The sequence below is a fragment of the Phoenix dactylifera genome, chromosome 9, assembly GCF_009389715.1.
Source record: "Phoenix dactylifera cultivar Barhee BC4 chromosome 9, palm_55x_up_171113_PBpolish2nd_filt_p, whole genome shotgun sequence".
NCBI classification, from domain to species: domain Eukaryota; kingdom Viridiplantae; phylum Streptophyta; class Magnoliopsida; order Arecales; family Arecaceae; genus Phoenix; species Phoenix dactylifera.
The window spans coordinates 12585444-12602678 of NC_052400.1; the positions used below are offsets into that span (position 1 = coordinate 12585444).

At 38.7% G+C, this 17235-nt stretch overlaps 1 protein-coding gene across 1 annotated transcript; it reads right to left on the bottom strand.

The window, feature by feature from the left end:
* Positions 1-8534: 8534 nt before the first annotated feature.
* On the bottom strand, positions 8535-15745 carry LOC103701819 (probable BOI-related E3 ubiquitin-protein ligase 2). Its single transcript, XM_008784008.4, has 4 exons — positions 15600-15745; positions 15383-15468; positions 14978-15276; positions 8535-9205 (listed from the first exon to the last, which is right to left on the bottom strand). Exons 1-4 carry the CDS (start codon positions 15653-15655, stop codon positions 8678-8680), a joined length of 969 nt encoding a protein of 322 aa, XP_008782230.2. The 5' UTR covers positions 15656-15745; the 3' UTR covers positions 8535-8677.
* Positions 15746-17235: the final 1490 nt, after the last annotated feature.

Here is a 17235-nt window from a genome sequence, read left to right on the forward strand (position 1 = left end):
CTGTCTTTCTTATCGTTCTTATGTTCCTATCTCTATATATCTCGCTAACCCAACAACAGTCCAGGCTCCAGCAGTGAGGCTTTATATAGCCATTCATCTGGTGTACCTTATTTTAAAATAATATAGAATATATATCCATGCGTACAGTAATTAAGCAAAGCAGAATGATATAGATTAGAATTTCCACTTTCTATTTTTAGAAATAATATTTTATTTCTTTTATTTATCTATCTGTTAATTTATTTACTCCTAAAATTGGTGGGCTCTTAAGTTTTTCATCCTTTGTTCATGAAATAGCTTGGATGCGGTCAATTTTGTTTTTCAGCTCGACCATCCAAAAAATTCTACAGCGTCAGCAGAAAGCCGGGAGTGGCAGCAGAGAGACCAGATCGAAAGCCGAGTAGAGAACTTGCTGCAATTGTTTGTGGGTCAACAATTAAATGGTTTAAATCAAGAAATGTTGCAATCACAAGTATATGTTTCATTCTTCGATCTCCCAGCATCAGTTGAAAAGGTTTGACACAAAAGGACGCTGGATCTCATCCTGCACTTCTCCTTCTAGCATCCTCAAGGACCGGGGATCCTTAAGGATTGAAGAGGATCCTAATCCTAGTTCATGTTTGATTAGGGGATAAATTAACTTGCAATAAATGCATGCGTTAGTTTACACCCTATCCCTCCTTGCTCCGGGATAAATTACTTTATCATATAAGATGGAGTAGTTTATTCCGGGTTGAATAAAAAATGTAGCTTTACTTAATTTTTGAAACCTCAACTTTATTCCTCGAATAAATACACCAACTCTTTAGTATTTGATTGATTAAAATAAAATAAGTGGAGTCAAACAGCCTCCGTTACATTTCACACTCCATTTATAACCTGCAAGGCTGTTAGTGATTGGACAATTGATGCCCTCGCTCAAGCCAGATTTGGAGCTATGCAACAAGTTTGGATAGAGATAACAATTTACATTTTGTAAAAATATTTTTGTTAATTAAAATTTATTGTGTATATTTATTTATATGAAAAGAAGCACAACATAGGTAAAAAGACAGACAAACAATAGCAAAAACAACCCATCAATAACAACATGCAACATCACAATTTGTAGTTCATAATTTTTTATGAATAAATTGTAAATATCATGAATAAACACAGAATAGTGGAATCATTTTTGACTAATTTATTCACCTAAAATAGTTACAAGAATTATTAATTCAACCAAGGAAAAAATGAGAATAATTTATATTTTTTGTGACTTAGAAAATATTGATACTATTCCTATGATATAAAGGGTTTACTCAGAGATACTCTTGAACATAGTATTGAAAATTTAACAGATTTTAGTAGAGGACAAGAAGCAGGTGTAATAGGTGATGAGCGTACATTTACTAATTCCATGTATGTTGAGGAACCTATATATTTATCTAATGATGACACAGCTCGGTATCGTAACTTGGTGAAAGATTGTGATCAAGAACTATATCCGGATTGTAAAAAATTAAGAAGATTTCTTTTCTTGTGCATTCATTTTATTTAAAATATTTGAATGGGTAGTCTAACAAGTCTTTCACTATGCCGCTTTAATTATTAAAGGATGCATTTCTGCAAGGTATTACTTTGCCATCATCTTCTTATGAAGCCAAGAAAGTAGTAAAAGAATTGGATCTTGGATACGAGAAGATACACAGTTATCCGATGACTGTATTTTATACCGTGGTAAAAATGTTAACCAAGAGTTGTGCCGAATATGTGGATCTTCATGATGGAAAAAATACAAAGAAGACGAGCATGAATTGTTGAATGAAGTGGATGCTGCATAAACTAAAAAAAGGGGGCCAAAATTTGGTCATGTGTTTCTCTCATAACTAGATTGAAAAGAATGTATGCATCACTGAAGATAGCTTTCTCGATGAGATGGTATGATGAAGGTCATACAAAGGATGAAATGTTAAAAAACCCAACAAATAGTTTTGCATGGAAAATATTTGATGATAGACATCACGAATTTGCTCGTTCGCAGTGTTAGGCTGGGTTTAGATACTAATAGGTTCAATCTATTCCGAACGATGAGTTCTACATACAATCTTTGGTTGGTTATTTTAATTCCATATAATTTGCTACCATGGATGTGTATGAAACAATCTTCACTCATTTTGTCAATGTTATCCAGGTTAGAAAGGCCTACGTAATGATATTAATATTTTTCTGCAGCCTTTAATAGAGAAATTAAAATATTTATGAGAGGGAATCGATGCATTTGATGTTTTTGTAGGCAAAATATTCAAATTGCAGGTAGCTTTTATCTGGACTATCAAATGATTTTTAAGCACGTGCTAAATTATTTGGTTGGAGCACTAAGGGACATATTGCATGTCTTTTTTGTGAGGAGCATTTTCTTTGATTTACCTTATGAAAAAAAAGCTCATATGCTCACCGAATTGATAGGCCCAGAGCGTTATAATCGAGTGAAAGATTATGGTGTTGGAGTTACCCCCACTTAGTTGTCTGTGGTGAGCTGCAGATATATCCAAGATGCCAGACAAAATAGTAGCACTGTAGAGTTTTATAATCTGAAGACGACGATGGAGGAGATGGGGCAGAGCCATCAAACAGAGATATAATCTTTGAGGGCTCAACTTGACTGGATTGCATCTATGTTGCATAGGTTTGTCCCTCTTAAGATAAGTAACTACATCCATTTGAGTATTTTTACATAATTATCATGTATTTTTGTATTAGCATAATGATATTCATATTCTTAACTTCTAAAATTTTTATCTTTTTCTTGTAGGTTTCTGATACTTTCTCTATTCGTAGAGATGATGATGAAGCCATCAACGCCAAATAGCTCTTAGACTATTTATTTCGGAGTTTTATATGTATATTTTTTATGTTTTTCAAAGCACATTGTAAATGTAAATTGACAATATAAATGTAATCATATTTGACAATATGAATATTTCGAATAATCTATTTGATTACGACATATATAATAATATGACTTTTGTTACGTATGTGTTTGGTGTATATATGTGTACAGAGTTTTAAATTTTTTAAAATAATTTTTTCAAAAAAAAACTCTTACGACGCTTAAAGCATCGTTATAATAAATATTAGCGACGCTTTTTAGCGTCGCTAATTAGGGACGCTTATAAGCATTGCTAAAAAAAGCGTCGCTAATTAGCGACGCTTATAAGCATTGCTAATGGCATCGGCGATTAGTGTCGGCAAATTAATTTTCAACGCACATATTGCTGATGCTTTTGCAATGTTTTATAAAGTGTTGGGAATAAAACTAACGATGCTTATAAGTATTGGTATATACAATAAAAAGTATCGGCACTGACTGATTTTCTTGTACTGCATGTTCCCATGTTCTTTCTATTTTTGTGAAGAAGAATTTTGCTTTCATTTCCTATATATGGACAATGTTAGCATTATGCCTTGCAATGAATTGTAGAATATTGTTCATATGCTATGCAATGTATACGCTTTAAGCCAGCATGACAGAGACTATGGATGTAAGAGATAAGACAGATCGAAATCCAATTTACGTCGAAGATTTATGGCTAAAAGAAATTTCCTGCTCTCTCTCTCTCTCTCTCTCTCTCTCTCTCTCTCTCTCTCTCTCTCTCTCTCTCTCTCTCTCTCTCTCTCTCTCATTTTGAAGACTGGATAGAAGAGAAGAACAATCTAAGAGGCAAATCAAATCCATAAAGAGACTTTTCGTTTTATTTTAGAATAATGGAAGGAGACTTTTCGATCACTCAAACGGAAATGATGGACGAATAACATATGTCAAACACTTCAGGGAGCACCTCCCAAGCTTCAAACATGCACGGATCCTCCTCCCAAACGAAGAGGGGTGACACCACGGGCTCTAGCTATTTTGTTTATCATCATTGGAGAATTTGTTCCTGCAGCTTACATTTCATAATTTAACGGGGGTAACTTCTGTCTGATTATCATCGTAAGTTTGTTGTTGTGTATCGGTAATCTGCTCCTTTAAATGACTTCACGATGCAAGAATAAAGGAAATGAGGTATCACAAATTGATGATCCATTATTTATCCTATAGTGAGAAGGAAACTAGGCAAACTTAAGGAATAAATCATTTAATTTTTGATGGTTAAAATGATTTGAATTTTCCACTCATTAAAAGAAGAAAACAGAGAAAATGACTTTCTCATGGTGTTTCCTATTGCAGATAATATATTTAACATTTCCATCGACCTAAGGATAGTCTGATGAGATTGTGAGTGGTCAAGTGCAATTATGCATTCATGCGTTCATCCATGCAAGTGCTCCCATGCATGTCAATTTTAAGTCTCTTTCCGAGAGAGAGAGAGAGAGAGAGAGAGAGAGAGAGAGAGAGTTGTCTCTTTCTTTCCGTGTAATGTAGTAATAATATCGATGAAACGTAGCACTAAATTACAAAGAGCAAGGAGTGGACTAGTAAGCTTGGTGCAGCATCCAATGCGTAGCAGTTGTTAGGTAGGACGATGGTGCTGTTGCTGCGCTTTTCTCCACACTTCAATCCCAAAGAGAAACCCTTGATCCTCCCGGCCTTCAGACAGACACCTATTTCCCCTCTTGATGAGCCTCTTCTCCTATCCATTAATTGATCGAATGGGTAACATGGCATCCATAAAGAGACATGTTCTCTGCTACCCAGAACCACGGATTGGATGGATTCATGGATTCCAACTTCGCCCTTGCCCTTACTTAATTTATTCATTTTCTTCCCCCTCCCCATCACTTTCACAGCTTATCCTCTCCTCCTCCACCCCATATAATATACACGCCTGAAAAGGAAATAAAAGAAAGCCATAAAGTAACTGTAACCCTAGGAAGTAAGCTGCAAAAGAAAAATACTGTGTGGCCTGTTCTCTTTCCCTCCTCCCATCGGGACTTGAAGTAGCCAAGGCTGAAGTTGGTCCCCCACCTCTCTCCCTCCCTCCCCAACCCACCCCCCTCTTCATTTATATCATCTTTTTGGATTTATAAAAGCTTTTACATTTTTGTTGCATGCTATGCATCAACCTCTGAAGGCATCTTTTTTCATGTTACCCAGCGGCATGAGGAACAGTGGCACCAAAAGGCCGCGGTTCTTTGGGATGCTGGCTTCAATCCTTCGTGTTGCTCTTGTCACCAAGTACACCGCCAGCTTTTTTTTTTCTTCTGGTTGCATCTCTTTTCCTGTAAGCTATTACTGCTCTCTGTCGACTTCTGCTTTCCATAAAACCATTTGGTATTGGTTCTGTGACCATTGCAGCATAGTTTAATCATTCAATAGTTTGCTAGTAGTCTGGAGATATACTGTGTGCCATATAGTTTCCATATGATATCCGATTGCCACCTTTTGGTTTCACACCACATAAAAAATATAATATGTTCCCTCTCACTTTGTGCATGCATGCACATGCATGCAGATGTTTTCATGTCTTCATGCTGTTTGTCATGGCCGGCACACCTGCTCGATATGTCGATACCTGATCATATGGTCTAGATGCAAGGAGACAAAGCATCGTTTCAGCTTGAGCAATCGTTGTTACAGTGCCATCGGTGCCATCGGCTTGCAAGCAGGAGGAATACAGGTTCAAAGAGTATGGAAGTGAGTCCGAAGTCATGGAAGATAAGTGCACATGCTTTAATTTACATTCTAAGAGCATGTAGTTGTCGAAGATCAGATCTTATGCCAACATGTCTGATTAGCAACTCAATATCCTTGTAAACGATATGTCTGTTCACGTAGATCAGCTCTTTTCTTTCCTTCCTTTGTTTAGCGCACAGTCGTAGTAATTCTAGTGCTTGAGAATGACTAAAATATATTAAGGTGACTACTGTTACTCTGTAATTCTCAAAATGTTTAATTACAAAATCATTCTAAAGTTCTATTTGTATATGATTTATTACTTTGGATTAGTGCGTGCAAGTTGATTTTTGTATGCTCAAACTAATATCGGTTGTTGTGGATTCCTTGACGGTAATGTTGCATGTAGACATTAGAGTTTAGGTCCCTTGGCACGCCAAGGCTTGGGCATCAAGCACAAGGTGTCAATCCCAAAACTTTTTCATGAGGGCCTTGTTGGCTGTTCTAGTTCAGTAGAACAGGCTGTTTGTTTTTCTATATAGCAAGACCCTGTTGTGAAGTATGGACGGTTTCATTTTGCTAGTTTTCTATGTTGAGCATTGCTGGAAATCTTGATGTTTGATGTCATTTAGTGTGCACACATTCAGTAACTTCGCTGGAATGAAATTGCAGTAAAGAAACCTAACGATGTCGGAATATGAGGGGTCAAGGGAAGAAAATACTTCATAAGATTTTGATAATGCTGTTAGTTTTTTCTTGCTTTGTGGATGGCAGCTGCTAGAGCAATTAAAACAAGAATTGAATAAAAAAATGACAGTGAGCAATGGAAGGTTTTGCTTAAGTGCTTATTAACGCTATTAATGATAAGTTTCTTAAATGTTTGTGTCAGATACTTATCATACACCTGTATACTTATGAAGTTCTATTATTGTCACTTATGAGATTTATGGAGAGTTGAACTTTTCTATTAATGAGTTTAATCCTCTATTTTCATATTAAAGTGGGTATTTATTCTTTTTAGTGATTCGTCAAGGATGTTGCTATTGAAATTAGTCTGCAGAATATTACTTTTTTTTCTCATATCCTTAAGTTAATTAGGAAGTATCAGTGAAAAACATGTATCCTTAAGTTAATTAGGAAGTATCTTAAAATATAATTTTTCTTACTTATTCTCGTATCTCCTTTTCCCCCTCCTGCCGAGTTAGATACTTGGATACGAGTTTGACTACGATTCTCATATCCATATCCATGTCGGGAGAATATGTAGGGCTGATCTTATTAATGATGCTAAACAAGTTTCTTTTGGAAAGTTGGTTCCACTACAAGAACTTACTTTGGGAAAGCAATTAGGTTGAATAAAATAAGCATGGCTAGTAAGTACGATGTAAATAAGTTTACATCAGTGTGAAGGTCACTCAAGAGTGCATGTGGTGCCTAATACCAATAGTAGCATTTTATAAACTTGTTTGATTCATCACACATATGACCTTCATCTATCATGGCGCCGATTAATTGTTGCTCATATATTGGTTGCTTCACCGAATAAATTTGCATGTAAACTTGAAAAGAAATTTTCTGCAGTGGCACGTTGTGCAACTAAGATGGGTATCGCGATTTTGATGTGCCGACCTAATTTCAAATGAATCTGCTTTTTTTTTTAGCTAGTCATATACATTATTTTATTGGTAAGCAGTCTTATACATTATTTACATATATACAAGCATGCATAAAGATTTATGAAGTACAAATATGCCACGATTGTCCGGTTTATCAAGGATTTCCATGTCATTCTTCCCAAATTTGGCACATGTATCATGGGTAGGTGACAATGCTACACAAAGAGCTACTTTTTGCTGGTAGCATAGAAGGCAAGTTGTTATGGTATATGGTTAAGCTTTGGGTTGGAAGATGACTAGGTTGCTTTTAGAAGATGGGGTCAGTGGGAGAATTTATTTCAGATTCCTCCACTTTCTGGTTGGCTAACTAATCAAATTTCTCAGATTTTGTTGAATTTGTGGCAGATGAGGGGATGATGTCATCTTGCTCTTTCACCAGCTAGTCTGCAAGATTTGTTTTAGGTGGGCGATGGGAAGGAAAACTAGCTAGTAGGTGAGAGTCAAGGGGCTTGACACCATTTCATAAGTTTCGTGAGAGATTAGCATTTGCAGATTTGTTCGGTGACCAACTGAACTTGATGGAATTTTGTTGCTTGGCAACATCATTTCCAGTACCATTGCTTGGCGCAAGATGGAATTTTGTTGGTCTCAAGATTCAAAAACAAATACTTTACGCTACCTAAGGTGGCACTATGCTAGAGGGAACTCGGCCACGGCCATCAGTTGGATCCGAAGGGCTCAAGAGGTAATGGTTGCGTCCACCCTTTGCTCCGAGACATCTCGGTATTGGTGAGAGACGGAGGAGCCTTGCAGGCCAAGCATATTTTCCGTGAAGCCAATAAAGCTGCAGACTGGATGGCTGATTATGTAGCCAATCACTTTGGCAATACTCTGTAAGCTCAAGATGGGGAGCTGCCCGTGGCACTCCGAAGTTTTTTATTTTTTGATTTTATTAGGTGCATCCATAGTCATCTAGTATGATCTACCCGTCTTAGTAGCCAAAAATTATAAAATAAAAAAATAAAATAAAATGGTGGCACTATGCTCTCTGTCTCTTAAAATTTTATGCAGTACTTTGGGCCTCATGGGGCAACTATAGTATTGACATGCAACAAAGCTAGGATTAGGTAAAGGATGCTTCAAATATACATGAGTTTGGACCCATGATAGCAGGTATATGTAAACATTTTTTCGAATATAGAATTTCAAACTAAAACAGAAAGCGAAGGCTTGAAAATAATTATTGGAAGCCAAAATGAAACAAACAGATTATGTGAAAGTTGGACTACAATGGCACATCAAAAACACATTACAGTATGGCATTGAAGTCCAAGAATGGTGAATGTATTGCATATTCATTGAAAGTTCTTTAATTTAAGTCTCAGAGATATTCACAGCAACCAGTCAATGATGATTAAGGGTAAAGCTAATGGATGAAATGGAGTTCCATCACAACAATATATCATTACATATAAATCTCCATGCCTAGAAGCTTTGAGGACTGACACAGAGGGCAGAAACTGAGCCTACTCTCGCACTCCTTGCACAGGCAAAGATGTCGGCAGGGCAACAAAAGCATGCATGCTTCATTGCCTTTGCATATCTTACAAGCCATCGACTCCTTCAAATCCTTGTTCTCCTTGCACATAAGCTGAAAATTGACGACCCGACCATTGCAGCAAGAGGCTGTGTCATCTACCTCACTATCGCCGCACCCTTCTTTGTTATCCCTGCTCTGGGCATACACCTGATCGAGACTATACTTGAGGTGAGAAATCGTATTCTCGTTGTACTTAGCACGATGCTGCCATGTGCCAATTTCCATGGCTAACTGTTTCATCTGTTCCTCAAGCTCCATGTTCCTCTTATTAATCTCCTCGACTTCTGCTTCTTTTTCGCGTATTTTCCTGAGGATGTTGTCCTCAACATTAGCCAATGACTGGAATTGTTTTGCCTGAAGCTTTTCCAATATCAATTGCCTCAGACGTTCAACCTATGCCACATATGAGAAAAATAAGTACCAGTTTCTTCTGTCCATGTTTAAGAACTACCTCTGCAGGAAAACTATTTCCAAGAACAAGATATAGTGAAAGTTGGGATGATTACTGTACGCAGCAGCAGGAAAATGGTATGCCCTTTCAAGATAGCATAAAATTATAGAAAATTTTATCCCCAACATAGGTAGGAACGGAAACAATAAAAACAAGGAGTTTTTTACTTTTTTTCATCAAATCCTTAGCAAGCAAGACTAACAAATCAGTTTAGCCTAAGAAAATGAATGCAAATAATGTCGGTGTGCAAGAAAAGGCAAATTGTTCACTAAATGCCCTCTAAAAGAAGCTTTAATTACAGAAAATTTATCTCCATCTTAAGCAGAATTGAGAACAATAAAATCAAGGAGTTCAATTTATTACATCCTAGTCATGCATTAACAAATGAATCTAGCACAATAAACTAGACATGAATAATGTCAGTATACAAGAAAAGACCAATAGTTCATTAATTTTTCAGAAAACAAATTTTACTCAATGCAGACAACTTGGATGGGCTGAGTGGTTCAGGGATTCCGGGTTTAAACATGACCTTTGTATTATGCGTTGGGTGACAAGTTGGGCAGGTTGACCCTTTGACCTGCCTCTCTGAACACTATTTTTGCAATTACAGCAGCACCTGGGGGGGGGGGAAGAGGGGGGTTATTTAATGGTAGTTCATGCAAGGAATGTCAGCTAGCTGACTCATGACTATGATTATTATTATTCTGGGTTAGGATGATGAGTTGGGCCCCTTGAAAAAATTGACAAGCTTGTCTGCAAGGCGTTGACATCCTTAGGCAGGGCTTGAAGCATCTTAGTGTGGGTAGTGCGCTGCTGGAAGTTAAATTGCGTTAATTGATTTTTCTATATGTTTCTAGCCCTAATTGCTTTCGAACCAGAAGAGAAGAGGAGGAAGAGAACAAGAAAGCATTAATCTACTTCCATTCTCCTTCAATTTACCGCCTTAGATCTACATTCCTCCTCCCTCAACCCATGTTGTCTGGTGGCTGGCACTCTCCAATGCCCAGCAGACATATGGATATGAAATGAAAGGGCTGTAGCCATGAGAGTATCATTGTCATGACTCCAATGAGCTGGCTGCTTTTTGAGATAGCAACAGGCATTGCAAGCAGAGCATCACCAAAGCAGATGGCTCAAGAGAAAATGCCATAATGAATCAATGGAAGAAGTATGAGCAAAAAGCTATGGGGAAAGTGGGGTTTTTCTAGAGTTTATTTTTATTTTTTTAACCCAACCAGGAGTTGAACTGAAACTATTTGACTGGTTTGACTGATCAAATTGTCTAATTCAACGATGTAGAATGGGTTTTGTAATGTTTTGGAACCAAACCTCACCTAACCCATGATTATTGATAGGTGATGCTTTGAATGGGCTGACTTGTTCAACCCAAGATACACACACACACACACCAGCTATACTACTGTCATACTTTGAGAAAAAAAAGTTTGAATGGGATCTATTCCATGATCCAAAGTAAATCCACAAGCCCCAAAATAAAACAAAAGGGGAAGAGTATAGATATAAAATAATAAGTTATTAATTTTTCTTTTTCGTGTATATATGACCTGTTGCAGACTTGCAGATGTCCCTACCCCTTCATATAGAAGTCTAGTGATTTATGCTCTAAGAAAACTAGACCTAATCTTTAGCATTCACTTAGCAAAACTATCCACAGCCATTAAAACAAAATTATGACTAGACGACAATAAAGACATCCCCGAACCCATTTTAGCCCTTTCAAATCATGATAATTTATAAAAAATAAATCCATATGTTGCACCTTACAATTGCAAAGTTGCATGGGTAAAGAGTAAAGTTAAAACGCGTTTAAGAGTATTGTCCCAAATGTTTTTCATGCAAAACCAACAACAGCCTTTTAAAATGGAAATATGAAATCTACTTGACCATGGCCTAAAATGTAGAAATGATACATTTTGGTAATCTCCCACCTATACATCAAGGGGACACAGAAAGCTATCAAAATTATCCATCAATGTTCCTACATCTTGGATCAATTGCATGAGCCACTTATCAAATACTCTTTGTCACCATTGACAATGAGGAAGCAACAGAGGCTCTCAAGACACATGAGATAGGGTAGATGGGAGAGGGCAAACAAAAGAGAGAGTGCGTATCAATTATTGACCACAATATTCCTCCTTTTTTTTTTTTTTTGGAAATCATGATGATCAACCTCCAGGAAGAAAGGTAAGACCATTTCTTTATACTCCAGGTCTATCCTTTGTTTTACTTTTGTTTTCTCCAACTTCATACTCTGCCTCTTATTCTTTTCTTTTCCCTTAAGAATTCATCTTCCTCCGAGTTGTTCTCCTTATCCAAAAGCTCTTCTTTGAATTTATATGTGAAGCTAAACATTACAATAAGTTATTACATAATTTTAACTCTAACTACCCACCTAAATACCTAGGCATTTCTTCTACATGGACACCTAGCCAGTTTGACAACAAAATTCGATAGTGCACTATGATAAATGCGACACCCTTACCAAATTCCAAGTAACATACATGTTTAGCAACCATGGACCACATTACTTGCAAACTCGTCTAAGTACTCAACACATCAAAATAACCCTTAACTGTAGGGGCCAACAGATATGACTTTTTCCCGATCCCCCACACATAACATTATCGCATGCACACAATCACATTCTATATCTTGTTGTTTACTAAGCATCTTGTGCATGAGATCAAATATTAAATTCATGGAATTCTTTTATGTAATCATCCATCTATACATTCCACTCTTTTTTTTTTTTTTTTTGCTAAATCGAAAAGGGAAGGGGGAAGGAAGGGACGAGCCCACCCCCGCATAGCAGCCCCCATTGAGCTCCCACCCCGCCAGGAGAATGTTTGATGTGGGCAGAAATGACCGTGTGTTGGGCACCCCGGCCGGTTTTACTCATACCCTCCCCACCCGTGGGCCCAGCTCGGATACCCCTCTGGGCTCCGGCACGAATCCTCTGTGTGAGTACGTCACACCTGGCACTACCGAGGCTACCAGCAGATCAGTAGCCCTTCCAAACCCTGTGTCCGAGCAGGGAACATCCGATCTCCATAATTTAATCGACGCCCGCGCGTTTCGAACTCGGAACCACTTGGTTGGAAGTAAGGCCCCGTTCCACTGAGCTACCACCTCAGTGGCTACATTCCATTCTTGAAGGGAAAAAAACTTGTAAGAGGTTTTCTCGTAATTAGGGTTGGGTCGGGCCAAACTGGGTCATGTTTCTATGTAGCTCGAGCTGAGCCTGAAATAATTATTCAGGCTGCGAACTAGGCAAAGGCCAGAAAACCTTTTCCAAAATTAGGTTCGAGCTTAAATTCAAGCTTGGCTGGAAGCCCAAACGAGCCTAACTTGAATTGGACCCGAGCTCGAACCTGATAAAGAGGATCCAATCCTAGCTAAGAAATTCGAAGACGGGGTTGGCCTTGATAATAGAGGCTGAAGCCCTTGGGGGGGTGTCAAGGCGAGCGGCAATGAAGAGGTAGGAGAGGAAGAGAAGGGTGAGTAGGGGTAGAGAATGGACAGGAAGCGGGAGAGGGTGGGGGAGTAAAGGCAGATGGGACCAACATTGACAATGTGGGGAATGGGTGGAACTGCGAAGGTAAGGGGAGAGAGAGAGAACTTGAGATCGAGAGAGGCGAGAGAGAAAGATCGGGAGATCGAGAGAGAGGATATATAGAGGATCGAGAGATTAGGAGAGAGGAAGAGAAAGAGAGAAAGGTGAGAGAAAGAGATTAGGAGATTGAGAGAAGGGAATGGACAAAGGTAAGGAGAGAGAAGATAGGAATCGGCTGGCTCGAGCCGAGCCTAGGCAGGGACAAGTGATGACTTGAGCCTAGCCAAAAATTCGATCAGTTTTTAGGCTCAAACTCAACTTGAACTTCCTCGAGCCAGACCCAAAGCCCAATTGGAGACCAACCTAGCTTGACCCAAGGTGGGCCCAACCCGACAGGCCTTAGGCTGGCCCAAGTACATTTCCAGTCTATTTGTAATAGACAAAGAGAACTATGTTCTTTCTTGGACATTTTTGTACATTGACATCTCAATTGGTGCTTGTCCCATTTCATGCTACTATTTCTTCACTACACCAATAGGCATTTTGCTTCCTTCAACTTAGTCTTGACAGATTTCACCATTTTAATTTAGCCATGTATTACCTATTAAAATAATCCATCACTTCCATTATCTAATCAAAGGTTATCGATGGAATCAACCCCTTATCGAACTTGGCAACCTCCAATTGCACTGTTTTGGATTATACTATTTACTATCCCATATATGTATCTACTTCTCTGCAATGCCCTTATAAAATAGTCGACCATTGTAGGTTGATCATACCATACTTCTAATGATACCATTAAAGATTATTATTTGGAGAGCAAGATTTTGAAGAATTGAAAAGATCTTCTTGAAAGCCATGATCCATTTGAGTTATCAATGTATAGAGCAGGCTCTGAATATCTTCCACCCTTTTAAGTAGGTTTGAGAGATTATAATTTCATTAATCTAATCAACAATGTTTGTGATCCTTGTATTTGTCTAACTTATGTTGCCACCTTACGATAATTAACTTTGTTGTCTAAACAAACTTCAACCACTTCCTCAAGAGGATCTCAAATCACAAAAGACTTGCTGACACTCTTAAATATGACCAAAGATGATGGGATCTTAAATTGAAGGCATGTGTCCCCTTGTCATTCCACTTCTCCATTGGATGATCAGTCTTGGATTTCCATCAGCAATAACATTAATGTCATTCACAATTAAAAGTGGAATGAAGAACAAAAGTAGGAGAAGCAAGACCGCAATTTGGAAATGGTCTAAAGAAAACATTTGGCTACCCCCAAAGCAAAGTGTAAACATAATCAAGCCTGACAAAGAGGATTAGCATCTTAAATAGAATGTATAAAACATCTCAAATAGAATGCATAAAACATATCTAATGATGGTTAGAAGGAGAATGATTTGATGCTTATAGATAAAACAACATGCTGGAAGAAGTTTCCCACATACAAGTCTTTCAATACCTGTTCAAGGAGAAAGTTTGTCATGCATGTTTGGTACAGAACAAGACCAGAGCCTTATCTTAATCGCATTCATTATGGGTTTGGCCCAAGAAGGTTCACTTTCCCTTTTGTACTTGATTCTTGCATGAAGAGCATAGTAATATTCCAAGTTCATGGGATAAACAATACAGATTTGTTTTCTCAGTTTTCCTCATTCTGTTGTGGGTTTTATTGCTTAAGACATCACAGTTTTGGACCCACTACTCCTATTAGACCACCTTTTGTGTTTTGTATGTACTCAAAGTAAGCATACAAACAACACAAAGTGGACAGCACATCCAATAAGCAAGAAAGAATACTTGGAAGAAAATAATATGTAATCATAATAACTGGATAGAGGCGATTGAATCAACTTTCTCCCAATTCTCTCAAAAAGAAGCAAGCTTTTCCCTCCTAGTATTCGAAAAAGGGGGAGGGGGGGGCGGGGGGGTTGTAAAGAAGAAGCAAACTTTATGTCAAACCACAGCAAACAAAACATATAAATTTAACTTAAGAGAGGAAGCCCATCACAACACAAGACAATATCCTTCAGTTTAGTTTTATCTTCATAAGTGTTAATGAAAAAATAGCAACAGAAAACTAGAGAGGACTTTCAATATCACAAAGCCGTAGAAGCACGCTAACCTCGATCTTGATGAAGCGGTCCATCTCGGCGTCCACCCTCTCAATCTCTCGATTAATGTCCTCATCAATCATAGGAAGGAGCAGCGGTGAATCCCCAGAGGAAGCCGCCACCCTCCGATCATCCAATGACAACCCCAACCCAGTGGACACCGACCCGGTCTGCAGGAAATCGATGGACGATATCTGCGAGTTCTCCAGGAGGTCCTGCTCCTTGACCTTTTTCCTCCTCGGCTCCCACCAGTTCGATCCCCCATCAGCCGTCGGAACGGAGCCCGGGGCGAGTCCCATGACATGAACGACTACAAAAATAAGATTTTTAAGAAAGACTCAGGCCAGTAGGAAAACGTGGATGAATCGAAACCCTAGCGATTGGGGGAAATGGCGGGATCAGGGGAGAGACATTACAGGGAGGTTGGGATTGATCGGGGCGGCTCGTGGGGCACAAGAAGGCGATCGGTGCGGTGGTCTGGCCATCGGCAGGCGCAAAATTCCTGCTTTATTCCACGGATTGGTTAGGTTTCTTGAGAAAAAGAGAGGGAACGGCAGAATAGAAAGAGAAAAGGGGAGGAAGCGAGATGGGAGAGGAGATAGAGTTTTGAAATTTGAGAGGATTACATTATACCTGTAGGGATTGGGCGGCGGCTGCTGGAGGTGATGCTGCTGGGTGAAGAAAGCCATGGCCAGAGAACGCGGAGAGCCGCGGAGGGGGTAGGGGAGGGGCGGGGGTGAGAGAGAGAGAGAGAGAGAGAGAGTGAGGAATTGGAATCTAAATAGGATGAGGAAGGAGCTGTATGGTTCGGACAGCAAACATGCGGTGTTCGTAAGCGCGTTGTGCGTGATTGCGGGGTGAAAAGTAGGGGTGGCAATCGGATCGGATCAGGCATAAACAAGTCGGGTCAAATACAGGTCGGGTCAGAAAGCTATAAATCTGAATCCGACCTATTTATTAAACGGGTCAGGAATTGCAAACCTGAACCTGACCTGTTTATTAAACAGGTAACCCGACCCGACCCGTTTAACCTGTTTAATAAACAGGTAACCTGTTTACCCAACCCGATCCGACCTGTTTAACCTGTTTGCCCAACCTGACCCGTTTAACATGTTTAGACCTGTTTAATTTGTCCAACCCAACCTGTTTAACCTGCCCAACCCGACCTGTTTAGACCTGTTTAGACTCGTTTAACCTGTTTAGACCTGTTTAACCCGTTTAATCTGTTTAACCCGTTTAACCTGTTTAGACCTGTTTAACCTGCCCAACAGTTAAACGGGTTAAACAGTTTAAACGGGTCAGACATCTAAAACCCGTATCCGACCCAATTAATAAACAGGTTAAACGGGTCGACCTGTTTACGACCCGAACCTGTTTAGGCCAAACCCAAACCTGTTTATGGCGGGTCGAACACGGGTCGGGTTGGCGGGTCGGATCATATTTTGCCACCCCTAGTGAAAAGGCTGCAGATGTGGGGCCCACGTATCCAATTTGGACGGCTGACAAGCATCTGGATGCTTAATTTGTATGGGGAAGCCGTGGGGGCAATCCTTAGTTTGTCGTATATTTTGACGCTTTCATCTAATAATTCATTTTACCTAGCTTTCATTATAGGAACAACATTTGCCAAAAAAAAAAAAAATTATCGTCACATTTTCCTTGCATAATTGATTCTCTAAATTTCTCTCCACAAACAAATCAATTAAGAATACTCCAAATATCTAAAAAAATTTCAATATTAATATATTACAATATTTCTTGACAAAATGTTTGCAACTATTTAAAGAAATTTCATGCTGTTACAAAGGGTGTTCTTTTTTTCTTTTTTTTTTTTTTTGCTGTTTTCGTTACTTGCTTCTTCCATACTTGTTTTAACATGAATTTATATATAAATACTTCAAAAAACTTTAGTTTAAAAGATATTAGTTTGAGTTCTTTGGGCTATCCGGCGAACTGTCCTATTTTTTTTTTCTGAATTTGGGATCTGTAATAATCCCAAAATTTTTTTTATATAAAAAGGGATAGAATAGTCCTTTAAAATTGATATAAGGGGTAAAATGGGAAGGAATCAAAAGTTAATGGCATAACTGTAGATCCGTTGAAGTGGCAGGGACAAATTGGGAATTTAATAATATTAAAAAAGGGTGAATAGTGTTTTGATGTGATTTAATTGGAGGGTTTGAGCTACGGAATGAAGCAGAGAAAGAAAGAGGGAGGGGGTTCACAGACGGCAACAGAGAGGAAGAAAAAGAAGGAGAGGAAATGAAAG